We start from the raw sequence: 17,498 nt of genomic DNA, 5'->3' as shown, positions 1-17,498 counted from the left end.
AGATCTTAATATAATCCTCGCAGCTGTATTCATGATGGCTTGAAGTCTGCTCTTTGGTTCTCAGTAAAGCTTTCAAAACGTTCTATGGTAAACATAAGGAGGACGTCTCCAAATGTGACGCATCAGTGACAAAGTCTGATGCAATTCCCTATGTAAGCAATTAACTTGCCTTCGCATGTGTTTGTGACCGGTGGTGGGGCAGGATACGCTCACCTTTTCGCGAACACCTGCTATCAACACTCTTTGATAGTGATTCATAAGCGAAAGTGAACTCGATTGAAAAAAAACGATTCCAGATAGAAAGTAAAAACCTGTGCTGTCTTTGAAGGGGACGCCATCTTGTTTTCCAATACGGATACCAGTTTTTGTTTCTGATCTAGAATCTTGATTCAACTGACATAATCACATGCAATTAAAAACATAACTTGTTTTATTACCCACGTGTTGAAGATACAGGTGTAAGATAATAAACCCGTACGTCATACAAAAATCATGAGAGGTCATTCACTTTTACAACTACATGGCAGAACTGAAGGAATCTCATGAAAGCGAGAGACATTTACACACACTGTCTTTAGGAAACCAAACAAGATCTTCACAAGCATTATATTCGCTTTGCATCTGTGACGTAAGGGGGTAGTGAGTGAGGTTATGCTCCTTTTAGAAATTTTATGTTACATGTTATTTCACTGGCGTGAGATATCGAATTTATAAGGAAAAATATTTTCTGCCTAATCTCTGCCTAAATTGAACTATTTTTACAGAGAATAATTGTGAAGATTAATAATAAATCATATAACAGGTAGAACGTTTAATGTCCTGTCTTGTCAAATAATCTTGTGACCTGACAAAGTTGCCATTTTTCACTCGTTGCTGCAAGATTTGTGAAAATATCCCCTTTGTCAGGTCAGTCGATGAGTTAAACATGTTAGGTGACCAGGAGAAGCAAATGTGCTCTATGTATTATTACACTATTCAAAGAAATATTATCATAAAGGATCGTGAACAATAAGCATTATGGCTGATCATCGTTGCCATCGGCTTCAGGTCATGACCAGTTGTGCTACGCTGTAGATGACCAAACACCACTGGGATATTTAAGTGTCCGGGATAGTCAACAGCCCCGGCGATATCAGGCTATTATAGACGTCATTCCTGAATGCCTGGCCTGAAGCTAAACATCATTGAACCCACTTTCAGGTAGCCAGTGATTATAGGCAGTCCACATATACAGTGCACACACTGACGCCGTAAAACCGAAATAGTGTATGTGTATAGGGTAGCACCCAAACTTGTTGGCTGAATTTAACAAATGTAGATAAGGGACCTCCGATAAAGGAAACATTTCTAAACCCAACAATTAATAAATACACCCCTCAGAAACGCTAAGCACGATTTACTTTACATTTTCAAAAGAAATAGTCCTTTTTCAGTTGTATCCTGTGAATAATTCTCTTAAACATTATATTTACAAAATGCAAGAAACCGAAAACGATCACCTCATAACTTGTTTTGTAACTGATCAAAGTTACTTGTCTACACTTTCAATATCTTCCTCTGTGATTTTGGGTAGTGGTCATAAACTGTCCGACTGCCGTGATAGTCGGACCACGTACCTTCTGATCCAAAGGTCAGACGCACTGTCCACATGACCAAAGAGGTTACTCCCGTCAGCAAGCTGACAAGGTAAGGATGTCATCTGTGTGATGACTCCACGCCTTGCTACACTGACAAGGTAAGGATGTCATCTGTGTGATGACTCCATGCCTTGCTACATTTGCATCTAACATGGTCAGTGTCTGCGATCATCTGGATGAACATGCAGTCTTCTTTGACCAAGCTGTCAGCAAGACACGGTGGTATATTAAACATTTATCAATGTGAGATTAATTTCATATGTAAACATTTCCAAAAGGTAAATTGAAGTTCTGGATATATGAAGAAAGGAGGGGTGTTCCTTGTTTCCAGGTATACATTTACGGGGCGGTATAGCTCTATGCCCTTGCCACACGTTTATCAGGTATACTCATCAACAAGCCTCTTAAATGTGCATGACGTCATCGATAAGAACGGTAGACACCTTGTACCATTCAATTTGACATGCGTGCTAAGGACAGATCTTCCACACAGTTACTTTTAACTACACATTGGTGATGTACGCCCGACTAATTCTTTTCTTTTTCTACGTGGTAGTGCGTTTGCGTGCAGATCAAGCACTTAACGATAGGGCACGTGGTAGCGAGATCGTAAATACCGTGGTAGATCGTATACGTAATGCGTGCATCTTCCTTCGAGGTAACTTGTTCTTACGACGTCTGGCCTATGTGGAGAGCGCGGACGGAACAGACCCGAAGACCTTTAGACCAGGTTACTATGGGGGGATCTGGCAGGTGAGTAAAACAATGACGGTATTATATCATCGGCAACTTTAGTTTTATCCACCCTGCCTGTATGGGTTAGAAAGAAATAACACCAGTTCATACCAAAGAAGCTCCCCAGCATGGCGCTTGAGGTGATTCTTACAAGGAAGAGTGAGTGAGTATGGTTTTACGCCGCTTTTAGCAATATTCCAGCAACAACACGACGAGGGACACAAGATATAGGCTTCACACATTGTACCCATGTCGGGAATCGAACCCGGGTCTTTGGCGTGGCGAGCGAACGCTTTAAGCACTAGGCTACCCGACCTCCCCCTTTCTAGGAAGAATGTTTAGCAGTCAGCATTTACGATGAGAGTATATTTATGTATCGAGAGTCCTCGTGTAAAAATGATATAAAACTGTTTACAAACTGTTATAATATATAATATATCGTCCTTGCGAATAGATGATAAACCACTCTCCTCATTAAGATGAACATGTTAAATTCGTTTTTTGTTTACCCTTATTGAACTGAACCCATGCTTTTCATGTCAGCGCGTTGGTTAAGCTAGCTCTGCAAGTAAGCACTGGCATCTGAGCATGTTTATGTCTACACGGAAGGTGTTAAGAAAGTATATACCTATGTGTGTAAAATATATGAAGTATTGATTTTGTTTGTTACTATGAAACACATCCAGTTTTCGACTTGTCGCAAGGTGACACTAAAAGTTAAGTAAGATATATTGACTTTATTATTGAGTGTCTTCTGCAACGATTGTTGTCCGGAAGCCCTTCGGTGCATGATTTAAGTTTAGTTCAACTTACCCAAACCGTGCTTCATGTGGTCGGGTGAAATCACATTTTTTTCTGTCCCGCAAAAAAAACTACCTACCGACATCCAGGTTGGCAGGGGCAGTGCTCACCCCCTGTGTTTTAGATAGGGGTATGGCAGTTGTGTTTTGGACACCACGTCAGCAGTTTCGTCGATGCTTTTAAGCCAGGCAGTTTATTTGTTTGTTTTGGGTTTTTTTAACGATGCCGCAATATCCAGCTACATGACGGCGGTCTGTAAATAATCCAGTCTTGACAAAACAATCCAGTGATTGACATCATGAGCATCGATCCACGCAATTGGGATCGATAACATGCATCAACCAAGTCAGCGAGCCTGACAACCCGTTCCCGTTACGACAAGCATAGTCACCTTTTACGGCAAGCATGGGTTCTAACCCTAACCTAACCCTATACCTAACTTTGTCAGGTCATTGTGATAATATGTTACAAGGAATATAAATATCATCATATGCTTTCATGGATAGTTCATTCAAAATACTCTCATAATCGATTATATATTTCTTTTAGATAGACGAGACCAAGTTCCTCGCAACGACAAACTGTTCAGCCCGTTTGCTCCCCAAATGCTTGGACATCTTGAGCGAGTTCTCCATCGACTGGAAGCGGGTACCGTGGCGGGCCTTGCTGAAGCCCCTCTATTCTGCCCTGGCTGCCTCCCTGTACACGCTCCTAACAGTGGGGCCGGACGGGGTGCCTCCCGATCCCCCGGGGCAGCAAGTCTTCTGGAGGGACGTCTTCCATGACGGCACATTGCCCTACAGCTACGTCGACAGAGTGCACGTCATGCCAGACGGTAAGACTGTTATCTCTCGATTAAATTAATGTACGGTCTATCACTGGCGCTTAATCTGTAATCCCGTCAGTAGAAGATAATTCAGAATTAAGCTATACTGCATTTAACTAGATCCATGTATACGAAAGCCACTTTGGTAGTTATGAATTATTTAGTCATTTTTATATTTGTTTTTAAAAATCTCCACTTTACGAGTCTTTATGTTATTTGGATTATCTTTTCGTTGTTTCGATAATTTTCAAGTTATTTCATTTCTATTTATAAAGGTCGATATCTCATTTTTTCTCGTTACTTCGACTATTTTTACATTGTATATGCCACTGGATAACATTATTTTGTTTGAGCAAGAGAATTTGAGAATTATACATAGTCATCGTGTCATACCAAAAGGCTTGAAGACCTTAAAGTAGCACGTGACTTCAATCGGTCGCAATGGAATTCCCTCTCTACACAGTCATGTTAATTTCATGTATCTCGCAAAACAAACATTTTATTCGAGGAAACACTGTAGTGCCCTGTAGTTCGCAAACGAATTGCTCAATGCCTTCTTAAGCTGTTTAAGTTTTTTTCTGAAACTAATCCGGAAGGGACCGACCGTTGATGGTCTGTTGGTGGCCTGGGATTTGTAACGAGATCAGATATTTTGTCAACTACAGCTGCAAATTAGATATTTTTTATCTAAAACTATGAGGCTGATTTTTTAACCCACTTTGCAACAATTTAGAAACACCCAACACGGTAACAGTGCTTGTTGTACGTGAGTTTGACGTAGGTAATGAATGAAAATGGAATGTTTACACGGTTACGTCTTTCAATGATAATGTTATTGGAAACAAGGTTAGTCCCACGACCTCGATTTCAAGCGTGAGACTGCAGCGAATGTATCGCAATGTAAGATAGGTTAGTTTTAACATGGCGTCATGACGTGCAGTGCCCACCTGGACTTTATATAATTAAGTAGCACTTAAGATTCCTTGAATGCTGGGAACTTGTGCTGTCTGGCGATATTCTTGTATTCTTTCACAAATTTGACCATATAGTTATGAGATTGGTATTACAAATGTAATGTTTATTTTCAGTATATTATATATAATTATATATTCAGTATATATATATATATATATATAGCTTTAGGCCCCGGCCCTATATAGGTTTGTTTTGGAAGCCGATTACAGAGCGTGTGATTTCAGTACTTTCACGCGGGCATTTAAATACTTTCTACGTTGTTCTATATTGTTAATCTTTCTCTCTCGGAAATGAATCCAGCAAAATTGATATTCGCAACATTGTTTTCACTTTACATGTCCTTTAACGCTATTCCAGCATTGGCGGACTGTAAATAATCGAGTCTAGACCTAGTGCTTGATATTTTGAGGAACGACCCACAACATCTCGGTATATATATATATATATATATATATATATATATATATATGTGTGTGTGTGTGTGTGTGTGTGTGAGTGTGTGTGTGTGTGTGTCGTGTTAAACAATCATGTTTACCATCTCCGTGACTATGCGAATTAAAATTAGACATTGTCTTCAGCAACCCATTATTGTCGAAAGAGAAGACTCCACAGGACAGCGGCTGGACAGGATCGCTGGTATAGATCGATGCATGCCATCGTCTCCTATTTGCGTAGATCGATGCTCATGATATCAATCACTGGATTGTCTGGTCCAGACTCGATTATTTACAGACCACTGTCATATAGCTGGAATAGTGCGGCTTTCAAACACAAACAAACTAGTCCTTTCGAATTGTCACGTTGTCCCTCGTTAATGAGATAGAATCTCCGTTGTAGCGGTTGATTAAGCTTGACGTAACAAGATCACGTGCTCTGGACGAGATGTTTCGGTCTTTTGACAATCATTCATCTAAATAAACCCAATAGTGTTTATCTAGATATTGTATTGACGCATACTCTTGATGTATCTTGCCCTATTTTAGTCTATAATGACAAAGTGCTTAATTTTAAATCCTGACAGTTTTTGTTTCTCTGCGGACGGCCACTATCTTGTTTGCAAGTTGTTGGCCAGTACCAGAGTAACGGTATTATTTACTTCCAGTGTGCTCCAGTAGCCAACTCGACGTGGTGTTTGTTGTGGACAGTTCAAGCAGCGTGGACAGCATCGACTTCTACAGGACGCTTGACTTCGTCAAGGAAGCCGTCACGACTCTCTTCCGATCAAGCCCAGACACCAGGATCGCCGTGGTCAAGTATAGCAGCTTCGCTATGGTGGAGTTCCACCTGGATCGCTACCATACCGCCGCACAGATCAGTAGCTACCTCGACAACATGGTGTACGTCCCCGGCGGTTCAAACATCGCTGAAGCCATCAATGTCACCATCCATGACGTCTTCAGTGCCGGAAATGGCGCCAGGCGGGAGGCCTCTAAGATCGCCATTCTCATAACAGACGGAAGGTAAAGTGAGTGGGATGGGTTTAACACGGCTTTAAAGGGTATTTCGCTTATTTCACGGCGTATCACTTTAAAGTGGGAGGGAGGCCCGAGCTGATTCAGGTCGTTGGCGTTACCACTTTGCTGAAACTAATGAGCACGGTACTGACGAACCAAGAATCAGATTCGAACCGACGCTCATAGGATTATGTTACGCCCAGGGGGCGTAACTCTGCACGTTATAGCGGCGTCTTAAACGATTGCGATCCCTGCTTATGGAAGGGAAATCGAAAGATAAGAATATATTAACGTGCTAAATGCCACAGCTTTAATACGGCTGCCTACGAGTACTTCTAAATTAAACTAACAAACAGTGGCTGATAGCATGAGCAATCATACAATTATTGTAATATCAAAATATCGTCATTTCGCCGTGATATGGATTCTTTCTCATGTTGGGGACCACGCGTTTGTAAGGTATAGACAGACAGACAGACAGACAAATGTATTCGGTACTCCAGGCCACCGGCCCATAATACAATGGAAATATACTGTATATATGTTTGCATGCTGAGTAGATTTAATCATGATTTACCGTTCAACACTGTGTTTCCTTTCGATGTTCATGACTTGGAAGAGAAATTTACCTCAGCTTTTTATAATTTGTTCGTTTTCAGCTGACATAAGTCTTATAAAATTCTCAATAGAGGGAGGGGTAACGAGACGCTTGGGAAAAGAGTTTCTTCTTGCTCTAGAATACTGGTCACAAATCATAAGAACATGGAATTCATCTTCTACATGTTTATGTCCCTTCGAAATACAGAAAGTGCAGACACGTTCATTATATGGGATGTTGTTGTGACGCCCCAGTTGAACAGCAAGTCTGAAATTATTACACCGGAACATGGCTATAAGTCTACGTTGGTAAGAAGGCATATCACAAGTAATATATGATTCCACATTTAGTAATGACTTGAACTGTGAGTAGCAATTGCATTTCGTTGATGATGTCAGGGAAAAGTGCCAATATTGAGTGAGGCTAGTCGTAAAATCGTCGTCTTAAATCTGTCATGAAATGTTGAATATTACTAATGTCTTGGCTTAGCCAAACAAAACCAAATCCAAACTGGAATAAAATCATTCTAATATGTGATGCCCATGTAATTTTACCATTATCATCAAGTGTTTAGGATATAATAAGCTTGGATAGGTAGCCTGTGTTGTTCCATCTGAATTAGTCTGCACCAGTACTTGACTGCTCTTGACATGTAGTTATATTGTAGGGGGATCCTACCACTGTCCCCTAGAACCATGTTGTTGTTGGTGAACTTATTTACTTTCAAAAGAGGATTTGCAGAATCCGTTATGGACACTCTCAATAATGTTACAACAGCTGGTTCCCCAGATCTCTGATCCATAACATAGGATTGGTGAAATCATAGCATCAAAAATAATAAAAAGATCATGGTGATTAATGTATCCAATTTTTTTTTGATAATTATATATTGTTAAAAGTGCTTTCCTTGCCTAGGCTGCTAGACATGCTTGGGCCTTGGTCCATGATAACTTTGGTGAGAAAATAATTCCTAAATATCTGTACATGTTGACAACTTCTATCTGTTGACCATTCAAAAACCACTTTTCATAACTGCGAAGAGGACCTCCATTCCGAAATGTTATTATTTTAGTCTTATTCAGATTGACTTTCATGCAAGTATCATCACAGAATTTCTCCAGGGTCTTTATTTTCTTTTGAAGCTGAAGAGCAGTATCAGTATAGATTAGACAAAGTTAAATAGATCACTGCTGGTTAAAGCCAATCACATAATTCTGCCAATATATAATAATATCAGGACTATAATATCATATAATCTGCCATAGGTCGAAGAGCTCAAACGCCACCATTGCAGTCGGCCAGGACGTCCACAGAGCCGGTATCAGGGTCTTCACTATCGGGGTCGGCAGGGTCAACATCCGGGTACTGAACGCACTGGCGTCGGCACCCACGTGTAACCACGTGTACTTGCTGCCCACGTTCGCTCACATTAGCGACATCGTGTACGACGTTCTGCAAGGGTCTTGTGCGGGTATGCAATTATTTAGGTCATTTATTTTGTAGATTTGCTTTTGAAGGCAACAAAACGGAACGTAGTTCTTGGTTTCCGCATGAAATCTTTGAAACGATAGAGTGAGTAAGTGAGTTGGTAAATGCGTCAGGTTTATCTCTGCTTTAAACAGTATTTCTGTTATTTCACGGCGTCTAAGCTGATGTGGGAGGAAAGTAGAAGTGATGCAGGTGTTAGTCTAGCTGCCAAATAGTAGCAATGAACTGTCCCGCTTTCACTATCCGACATCCGGTCTATAAAACATAGCCAAGGATCCTCGAACATTAACTTCCGCTTTTGCATCTGCACGTTACAGAATATCGAAGACATGTTTATTTCCCGTTGTTCCCAATATATTTATATATCTTGACGTAAACCATTTATATTTCGAGTAGAAACTATTTATACAAAATGTATGAACCAGTGAACACGAAGAAATAATTTCATTTAACAAAGACACTTTAAGCTTTATCACTGGTTTAATAATCTCTTCGAAATGCACGTTAGGAGATACCTCCAATATTGTCCATGTTTGGCTAAACATGAAGGAAAATGATAAAAAGGAAGTAACGATAATTGACTTATGAAGGCGGTACTCACTTCCCCTCCACACACACTAACGGTAGAAGATTATTATGCGTCATTCAGGCAGTTGGTGTCGCTGTCGTTTCCAGATAGCTTTCTGTATATTCAATATAACTCAGCGTAGTAGTAATAACGCAGCTGAAGTCGGGCTGTACTCAATTTCTCCCGGAGGCTTTTGTTAAGAAAATAGTGGCTGTTCAAGTCGAGGGGAAGTTGCGTTTGTGTCGCGCAAGAAAGGACAGACGTGTTATATATGATTTTTCGATGTCATGCGTAGCCTAATGGTTAAAGCTTTCCCTCGTCATACCGCAGTCCCAGGTATAATGGAACATGTAAACGCAACTCTGGGTGTTCGTGGGTACAAGCGGCATACTAACTACACTCTCAGTCCCTCCTCTCCTCCCGTCGCATACCAATGTGTCTTGTTGCAGCTCCAGCTATCCGGGTCCTGCGCTGCAACACGACGACGGAGATAGTGCGGTCAAGCCTGCCTGACCAGGGACTCAAGAAACACTTCCATCTGACGAGTGATGACATGGTCGACTGCAGCAACACCAACAACTACTTACAGGTCACACAAACTCTTACTGGATGTAAACATTGTCCTTAGCAATATTCCCTGCAAAGTTAGTCACAGGAGACACGGAGCTGGTGACGTGATTGTGGTACTAAAGCTTTGGTAGCGAATGGTAGCTATGAGAACGAAGCGTGGTTTATTGTTCTATCATGATCATGACTTCATTTCTGGAGATTGGAACATGCGCTCGCAACTTGATGACGTCGTATATATGACGTTATTTTTTAGAGGGGAGTGTCTAGTGAGCTGCTCTCCATAGATGTAGCTTGGCAACGCAGATAAATAGAGGTTATCACGCGAGTGTGTTTGGGGATGGTAAATATCCTGCATTAGGAATAAACATTGTATTTAGCGAGCCTTGGCGAGATAAATACATAGTGTTTATTCCTAATACAGGATATTTACCATCCTTAAGCACACAAGCGTGATAACCTCTTTATCATATAATGTCATTCTTCAAATCTGTGCTTGAAAATCGCTTCCCCTCTCTCACAAACATTACCTAAACATTGCGAGTTTTCCTGGAATGCGCGCATTAATATTTATTACGTCACAGGGTAGGTGATGTGTTAGTCGGACAGTGACAGTAGCCAATATAGTTCAAACTGAAATCTATTTCTTATACAGTGGCGAAGCAACATATACGCAAAACAACAATTGTTTTTACTTGCCTTTCGCGACAATCCATCGGTCTGTCCGCTAGAGTAACTGCCCTTTGTCAAAGGGAAGCTACTCTAACCCTAGTCTATGAGACATCACGGTCAGTGATTGTTCAAAGTCGGCCTGTTCTGTCATAACGTTAAGAAGTGTAGTCAGATGTATACACAGCGCCAAAACGAAACAAGGTAACAATTCATACATATTTCGCCTAAACCCAACTATTTTTATTTGTGGAAAAGGTTTCAAGCCGCAGAGGTCTTCAAGCACAGGTATGGCTTCTGATCCCGCTTGGCTAGGCCTAGGCCTAGTGCCCTCGCAAAATTGTTTCGAAATTTATATCTCCAAAGTTGCCCAAACTTATAAAATGCCTTAGTTACGTCGCAGTTCGACACTGACTTTCAGTATATAAGACTGTTTTTTTTAATAATTGTATCAATTATCCCTGTAGTTTATCCAGATTCACGATGGTTAATTCTGACTCGATAGCCGAATGACAAATGCGACGCCATGTTTGTTTATATACACTGAAAGTAGTCCCTACTTGACCTTTGATATTTGCATCTCTATCCGCATATGACCCCAACGGATATCGTTTTTATCCGTTGGCTTTATCCTGCCGAGAAACCTACCCATTATATGATAAACGCGATGGCCGAACGAATCCCAAAGCGGGAGAGATATGACAATTGGTATTGGGAGAAACGGTTCAGGTAATCGACGTGAGAATTGTGTAGAATATGCGGGAAATACCAACCTGTGCGTAAAATGGACTTTTCTGACATGACCGAGGTCGGATTCTATTGAGGGAGTCCTCATTATTTAAATACGGGTGAATTTTTAAAGCTTGGACATTTCATCATCATCCTTAAAGATGCTTATATAACGTTGATATCTCTGAAGAAATAAACGACTGGGGGGAGAATAAAGCACTCGGGACTGGTGTATTCTCCCTGCAGTGAATTAATGTACGATAAACAACTCCCACTCGTCGTTTATTTTTTAAATAGAATGGATATATAATACACGGGCTATTCGAGGATGGGGGGGGGGGGGGGCAGAATGGTCACACATTGTATACATAGTGCGTGGCGAACATACGGAGCGTACAGTGGGGAAGTAAGGGCCAGTATGTATAGTGGCCCTGAATGGTGGCGTCAAGAGCGAGTTCCACGACGGGGCAGTTTAGGGTCGGTAAACGGAACTGGTCACAGATCGCCGATATACAAAGAGGCTGTGTTAAGACAGATTGTTCTGTTAAAGAGGTCGCGATGTAAAGAAAGTGCCCGTAATCAGAAAGTAGGAGAATGAATATTGTTTTCCAGTCAGCAATTTCCAATCTATTAACAAACCTGGCACAGGCACACACCAGTGCTTAATAGCATTAGCAACGGCCCACGATGACTATACACGTGCCTGATAGTAATTAAATAATACAACAATAATATGTCAGGTCACTCGATCAGACAATGATATTGATAAGATGATCGAAATACGGTAACCCTTTATATACGTTATACTTGATAAACTATAACGTTCGTTCGACATGAACGTGTGTTTGATGTGCGGGTGCTCACGTTCTCTAGGTGGCTGTCGACTGCGGAGTCGTCCACATGTACGGCTCCTACAGCAGCCCCCGACCTAGTCTGGCTTCCAACGACTTCACCTACACCGTCACGAAGCCCCATCCAACAAAACTACTCCTCCAACACAACCGGCCATTCTATCTCACCGTGGAAGCGCTGAAAATCGACACGGGCGTCACCAAGATAGCGTCGTGTCCGTCTGCTAACATCAGCATCGCTGTGAAGAACGAAGACCACAGTGGTTTCAACGATTCTCTGCCGACGAGTATACCCAACGTGTCTGTGACGTCAGGTAGAACCTAAGCCAGACCCATATTTTAATGCAAAAAATAAATATTAATACAATACTTAAACATTTATATCACAATGATATTTATCACAAATGAATATATATGCCTAGAAATCCAACAAAACAAGGAGTATGTATTGCCATAAAAACCTGAAAGGGTGACGCAGATATCTATGTTAACAACTTTATTTTATGCCACAATTATTTTTTTTCCTAACAACAGCTACTTAAATGTGAATTAACATAGTAGATGCAACAACGTACAATATGGTATAATGCCATGAAGATCACACTTCCGCCCTACAAGTCAGGTTATTATGTAAATCTATATGTCCATGGTCCCGCACGCGTCCGCTGGAATTTCTGTGGTACTGTATATCACCTTGTGTCCGAATTATTGAGCAAGGTCTTATTCTGTACGTTTCTGGACAAAACAACTACCATAAGTGCTATAATTCACTCTCAGACCTCCGGGCAGAGCGTTGAAAGATGTCGTGTTCCTTTCTAATGCTGAGTACATACTTTCTTCTGCAATCAGATGCACAAGGATGTCAGGGCAATGCCGATGGTTGTCCGCAGGTGCAGAAACAACAGCTTTGTACACCAGACCTAGGTAAGAAAGGTGATATCTGATATATGTAATATATGGATACTGGTAGTTAGGTATGTATTACATATGTATGCTGCAAGTTAGGTATATATTATGTACGTATGCATGTTGCTAGTTAGGTATATATTATGTATATACGCATGCAGCTAATTAAATGTATTATGTATCTATGCATGCTGCTAGTTAGGTATGTAGTATGTATGCATGCATGCGACTGGTTATGTTTGTATTACATATGTAATACTATGCATGCGGCTGGTGAGGTATAGTTAATGTATGTATTGTGTATGCATGGTGCTTGTTACGTATACATTATGTATGTATGCATGCTGCTAGTTGGGTATGTATTATGTATGCATGTATGCATGCAGCTCGTTAGGTAAATATTGTGTATGAATGCATACTGCTAATTAGGTATATGTTATGTATGTATGCATGCTGCTGGTTAGGTATGTATTATGTATGTATGCATGCTACTGTTTAGGTATGTATTGTTTATGCATGCTGCTAGTTACGTATATATTATGAATGAATGTATGCTGCTAGTTAGGGATGTATTATGTATGTATGCATGGTGCTAGTTAGGTATATATCACGTATGTATGCATGTAGCTAGCTAGGTATATATTATGTATGTATGCATGCAGCTAGCTAGGTATATATTATGTATGTATGCATGCAGCTAGCTAGGTATATATCATGTATGTATGCATGCTGCTAGTTAGGTATATATCATGTATGTATGCATGCAGCTAGTTAGATATGTATTTTGTACTTAAGGGCTGGTGAGGTATTTATTATGCACGTATGCATGCTGCTAGTTAGGTATATATTGTGTATGTATGGGCTGGTGGGGTATGTATTATATATGTATGCATGCTGCTAGTCATGTTTGTATGATGTATGCATGCTGCTGTGTAGGTATGTATGTATTATGTATGTATGCATGCCGCTAGTTAGGTATGTATTATATATGTATGCATGCTGTTAGTCATGTTTGTAAGATGTATGCATGCTGCTAGGTAGGTATGTATTATGTATGTATGCATGCCGCTAGTTAGGTATGTAATATGTATGTATGCATGCCGCTAGTTAGGTATGTAATATGTATGTATGCATGCCGCTAGTTAGGTATGTAATATGTATGTATGCATGCCGCTAGTTAGGTATGTAATATGTATGTATGCATGCTGCTAGTTAGGTATGTAATATGTATGTATGCATGCCGCTAGTTAGGTATGTAATATGTATGTATGCATGCCGCTAGTTAGGTATGTATTATGTATGTATGCATGCTGCTAGTTAGGTATGTAATATGTATGTATGCATGCTGCTGGTTAGGTATGTAATATGTATGTATGCATGCCGCTAGTTAGGTATGTAATATGTATGTATGCATGCCGCTAGTGAGGTATGTAATATGTATGTATGCATGTCGCTAGTTAGGTATGTAATATGTATGTATGCATGCTGCTAGTTAGGTATGTAATATGTATGTATGTATGCATGCTGCTAGTTAGGTATGTAATATGTATGTATGCATGCCGCTAGTTAGGTATGTAATATGTATGTATGCATGCCGCTAGTTAGGTATGTATTATGTATGTATGCATGCTGCTAGTTAGGTATGTAATATGTATGTATGCATGCCGCTAGTTAGGTATGTAATATGTATGTATGCATGCTGCTAGTTAGGTATGTAATATGTATGTATGCATGTCGCTAGTTAGGTATGTAATATGTATGTATGCATGCCGCTAGTGAGGTATGTATTATGTATGTATGCATGCCGCTAGTGAGGTATGTATTATGTATGTATGCATGCTGCTAGTTAGGTATGTAATATGTATGTATGCATGCTGCTAGTTAGGTATGTAATATGTATGTATGCATGCCGCTAGTTAGGTATGTAATATGTATGTATGCATGCTGCTAGTTAGGTATGTAATATGTATGTATGTATGCATGCTGCTAGTTAGGTATGTAATATGTATGTATGCATGCCGCTAGTTAGGTATGTAATATGTATGTATGCATGCTGCTAGTTAGGTATGTATTATGTATGTATGCATGCTGCTAGTTAGGTATGTAATATGTATGTATGCATGCCGCTAGTTAGGTATGTAATATGTATGTATGCATGCTGCTAGTTAGGTATGTAATATGTATGTATGCATGTCGCTAGTTAGGTATGTAATATGTATGTATGCATGCCGCTAGTGAGGTATGTATTATGTATGTATGCATGCCGCTAGTGAGGTATGTATTATGTATGTATGCATGCTGCTAGTTAGGTATGTAATATGTATGTATGCATGCTGCTAGTTAGGTATGTAATATGTATGTATGCATGCCGCTAGTTAGGTATGTAATATGTATGTATGCATGCCGCTAGTTAGGTATGTAATATGTATGTATGCATGCCGCTAGTTAGGTATGTAATATGTATGTATGCATGCCGCTAGTTAGGTATGTAATATGTATGTATGCATGCTGCTAGTTAGGTATGTAATATGTATGTATGCATGCCGCTAGTGAGGTATGTAATATGTATGTATGCATGCCGCTAGTTAGGTATGTAATATGTATGTATGCATGCTGCTAGTGAGGTATGTAATATGTATGTATGCATGCTGCTAGGTAGGTATGTAATATGTATGTATGCATGCCGCTAGTTAGGTATGTAATATGTATGTATGCATGCCGCTAGTTAGGTATGTAATATGTATGTATGCATGCTGCTAGTGAGGTATGTAATATGTATGTATGCATGCTGCTAGTGAGGTATGTATTATGTATGTATGCATGCTGCTAGTTAGGTATGTAATATGTATGTATGCATGCCGCTAGTGAGGTATGTAATATGTATGTATGCATGCCGCTAGTTAGGTATGTAATATGTATGTATGCATGCTGCTAGTTAGGTATGTAATATGTATGTATGCATGCCGCTAGTGAGGTATGTATTATGCATGTATACAAGGTTTTGTTAGTTCCGACCTTTGGCTTTGTCTCTCATGTCATTGCTGCTGAGAAAGTGCTTAAAAATCCCGGCTTCCCGATCTCAAGTGTAGACATGTGCGCATTGGCCTAATGTTGGTGTGACGTCACATATACCCGTCTATAATGTCACGAACAATGAATGATATCATCTTCACATTATACGCGACAATGTGTTTATGTGACATAATCTTTTGCATTGACTGGTACCTGCAGACGAAATTCAAAATTAACACTGGATTATCTTGTCCATGGATCACTTGACTGTCTGGTTTGTTTACATGAATAGAATCGGGAAAGATATTAGATGACATTGTCAAGGCATGTGCAGTTATAAATGTTCAGGGTCGGAGCGATGTGTATGTTAGGACGGTTGTGACAAACTAGTGTGTTTTGTTAGGACGGTTGTGACAAACTAGTGTGTTTTGTTAGGACGGTTGTGACAAACTAGTGTGTTTTGTACATATTTCAGTCCTCCGTGATGCCAACTTTGACAAGACACACGCAATTTCACTTTATATTGACTTTACAGGTTCCAGGTAATTGGAAATTTAAGTTCTTTTTTTCGTGCATATTCTAACGAGGAATATACCATGTTTTTAACAGACAAAATCAAACCGCCCGCCAACCCCTGCCCAAGGGAGAACATTCACGGCCACGTCCTATCCTTCGTTCACCCATTCGATAAAACCAAGTTTATTCTTTGTGACCTGAGCGGGAAGATGTACATAGCTCAGTGTCCCCCGGGGGAAGCCTATGACGTCATATCTCATGGCTGCGGGTCGGCTACATCTGCCATGACACTTCCAAGTCGTCATCTACTGAGCAGGAACACATCCAACCCTTGTACTGCGCGAGATATCAGAGACGGACAGTTTCACTTCACCCACCCCGACCCCGACAAATTCATTCAGTGTGATGTATGGGGCAATCCATGGGTGCAGCTCTGTCCGAGTTCCCTCGTCTGGGATCAGATCCAACAGACGTGTGTCCGTCAGGTGCTTCTGTCGTCCAAAACAACGACAGCTACGTCAGTTGACGTTAAATCTCCAGCGCTGACCCAGGCGTCGCCAACCATGGATCCAAATATCTGCCAGCACCCTGACGGAGCAGGGTTCTACGCCCATCCCGACCCCACAAAGTACATACAGTGCCTCTTGGGACAGAAGCTCGTGCTGCGGTGTCCCCCGGGGCAGCTGTGGAGCGAGTATCTGACGTCATGTGTCATGTCATAAGTTGCGACATCAAAACATTGGAATGAAAATCACCATTTGATTAGAAAGGTATTCGTCGTTTAATGCGATGATGAAAGTGTTGTAACGCAAGATGATAAAAGGTGTCTAAAACGTATTTGGAAAATCCTGATGAGAATACAAAACCTGTCGACATATGAGTAACCTTGTTTTCCAGTTTAATCATTTATATTGATACCGCCTCCGTGGTCTTCTGGTAGAGCGTCCGCCCGGAGAGCGAAAGGTACGGGGTTCGATCCCCAGCCGCGTCATACCAAAAGACGTTAAAAAGATGGTACTTGTTGTTACCCTGTCTGTCGCTCGGCATTAAGGGGCTTAAACAAGAACTGGTCGGCTCGGAGTCAGTATGCTGTGTCTGGGTGGGGTATTCATGTTAAACTGCGACATGGTATCTCAGTGAGCTAGCACTATAAATCGGCATCTGTC

General features: G+C 40.7%; 1 protein-coding gene across 1 annotated transcript; it reads left to right on the top strand.

The window, feature by feature from the left end:
* The first annotated feature begins 2,153 nt into the window (after positions 1–2,153).
* LOC139457786 (uncharacterized) lies at positions 2,154–17,054 on the top strand. Its single transcript, XM_071239134.1, has 8 exons — positions 2,154–2,390; positions 3,723–4,008; positions 6,077–6,434; positions 8,292–8,497; positions 9,532–9,671; positions 11,921–12,212; positions 12,748–12,822; positions 16,426–17,054. The coding sequence occupies exons 1-8, from the start codon at positions 2,154–2,156 to the stop codon at positions 17,052–17,054; spliced, it is 2,223 nt and encodes a 740-aa protein (XP_071095235.1).
* Positions 17,055–17,498: the final 444 nt, after the last annotated feature.

The sequence above is a fragment of the Haliotis cracherodii genome, unplaced genomic scaffold (genome assembly GCF_022045235.1).
Source record: "Haliotis cracherodii isolate W230 unplaced genomic scaffold, xgHalCrac1.p SCAF_12, whole genome shotgun sequence".
Classification (NCBI taxonomy): Eukaryota; Metazoa; Mollusca; class Gastropoda; order Lepetellida; family Haliotidae; genus Haliotis; species Haliotis cracherodii.
This window is presented reverse-complemented; position numbering and strand designations above follow the sequence as displayed.

Coding starts and splice junctions, on each gene's coding strand:
- LOC139457786 (XM_071239134.1), top strand. CDS start 2,154: ATGTACGCCCGACTAATTCTTTTCTTTTTCTACGTGGTAGTGCGTTTG. Junction 8,498..9,531: donor TCTGCAAGGGTCTTGTGCGG/GTATGCAATTAT, acceptor GTCTTGTTGCAG/CTCCAGCTATCCGGGTCCTG. Junction 9,672..11,920: donor ACACCAACAACTACTTACAG/GTCACACAAACT, acceptor CACGTTCTCTAG/GTGGCTGTCGACTGCGGAGT.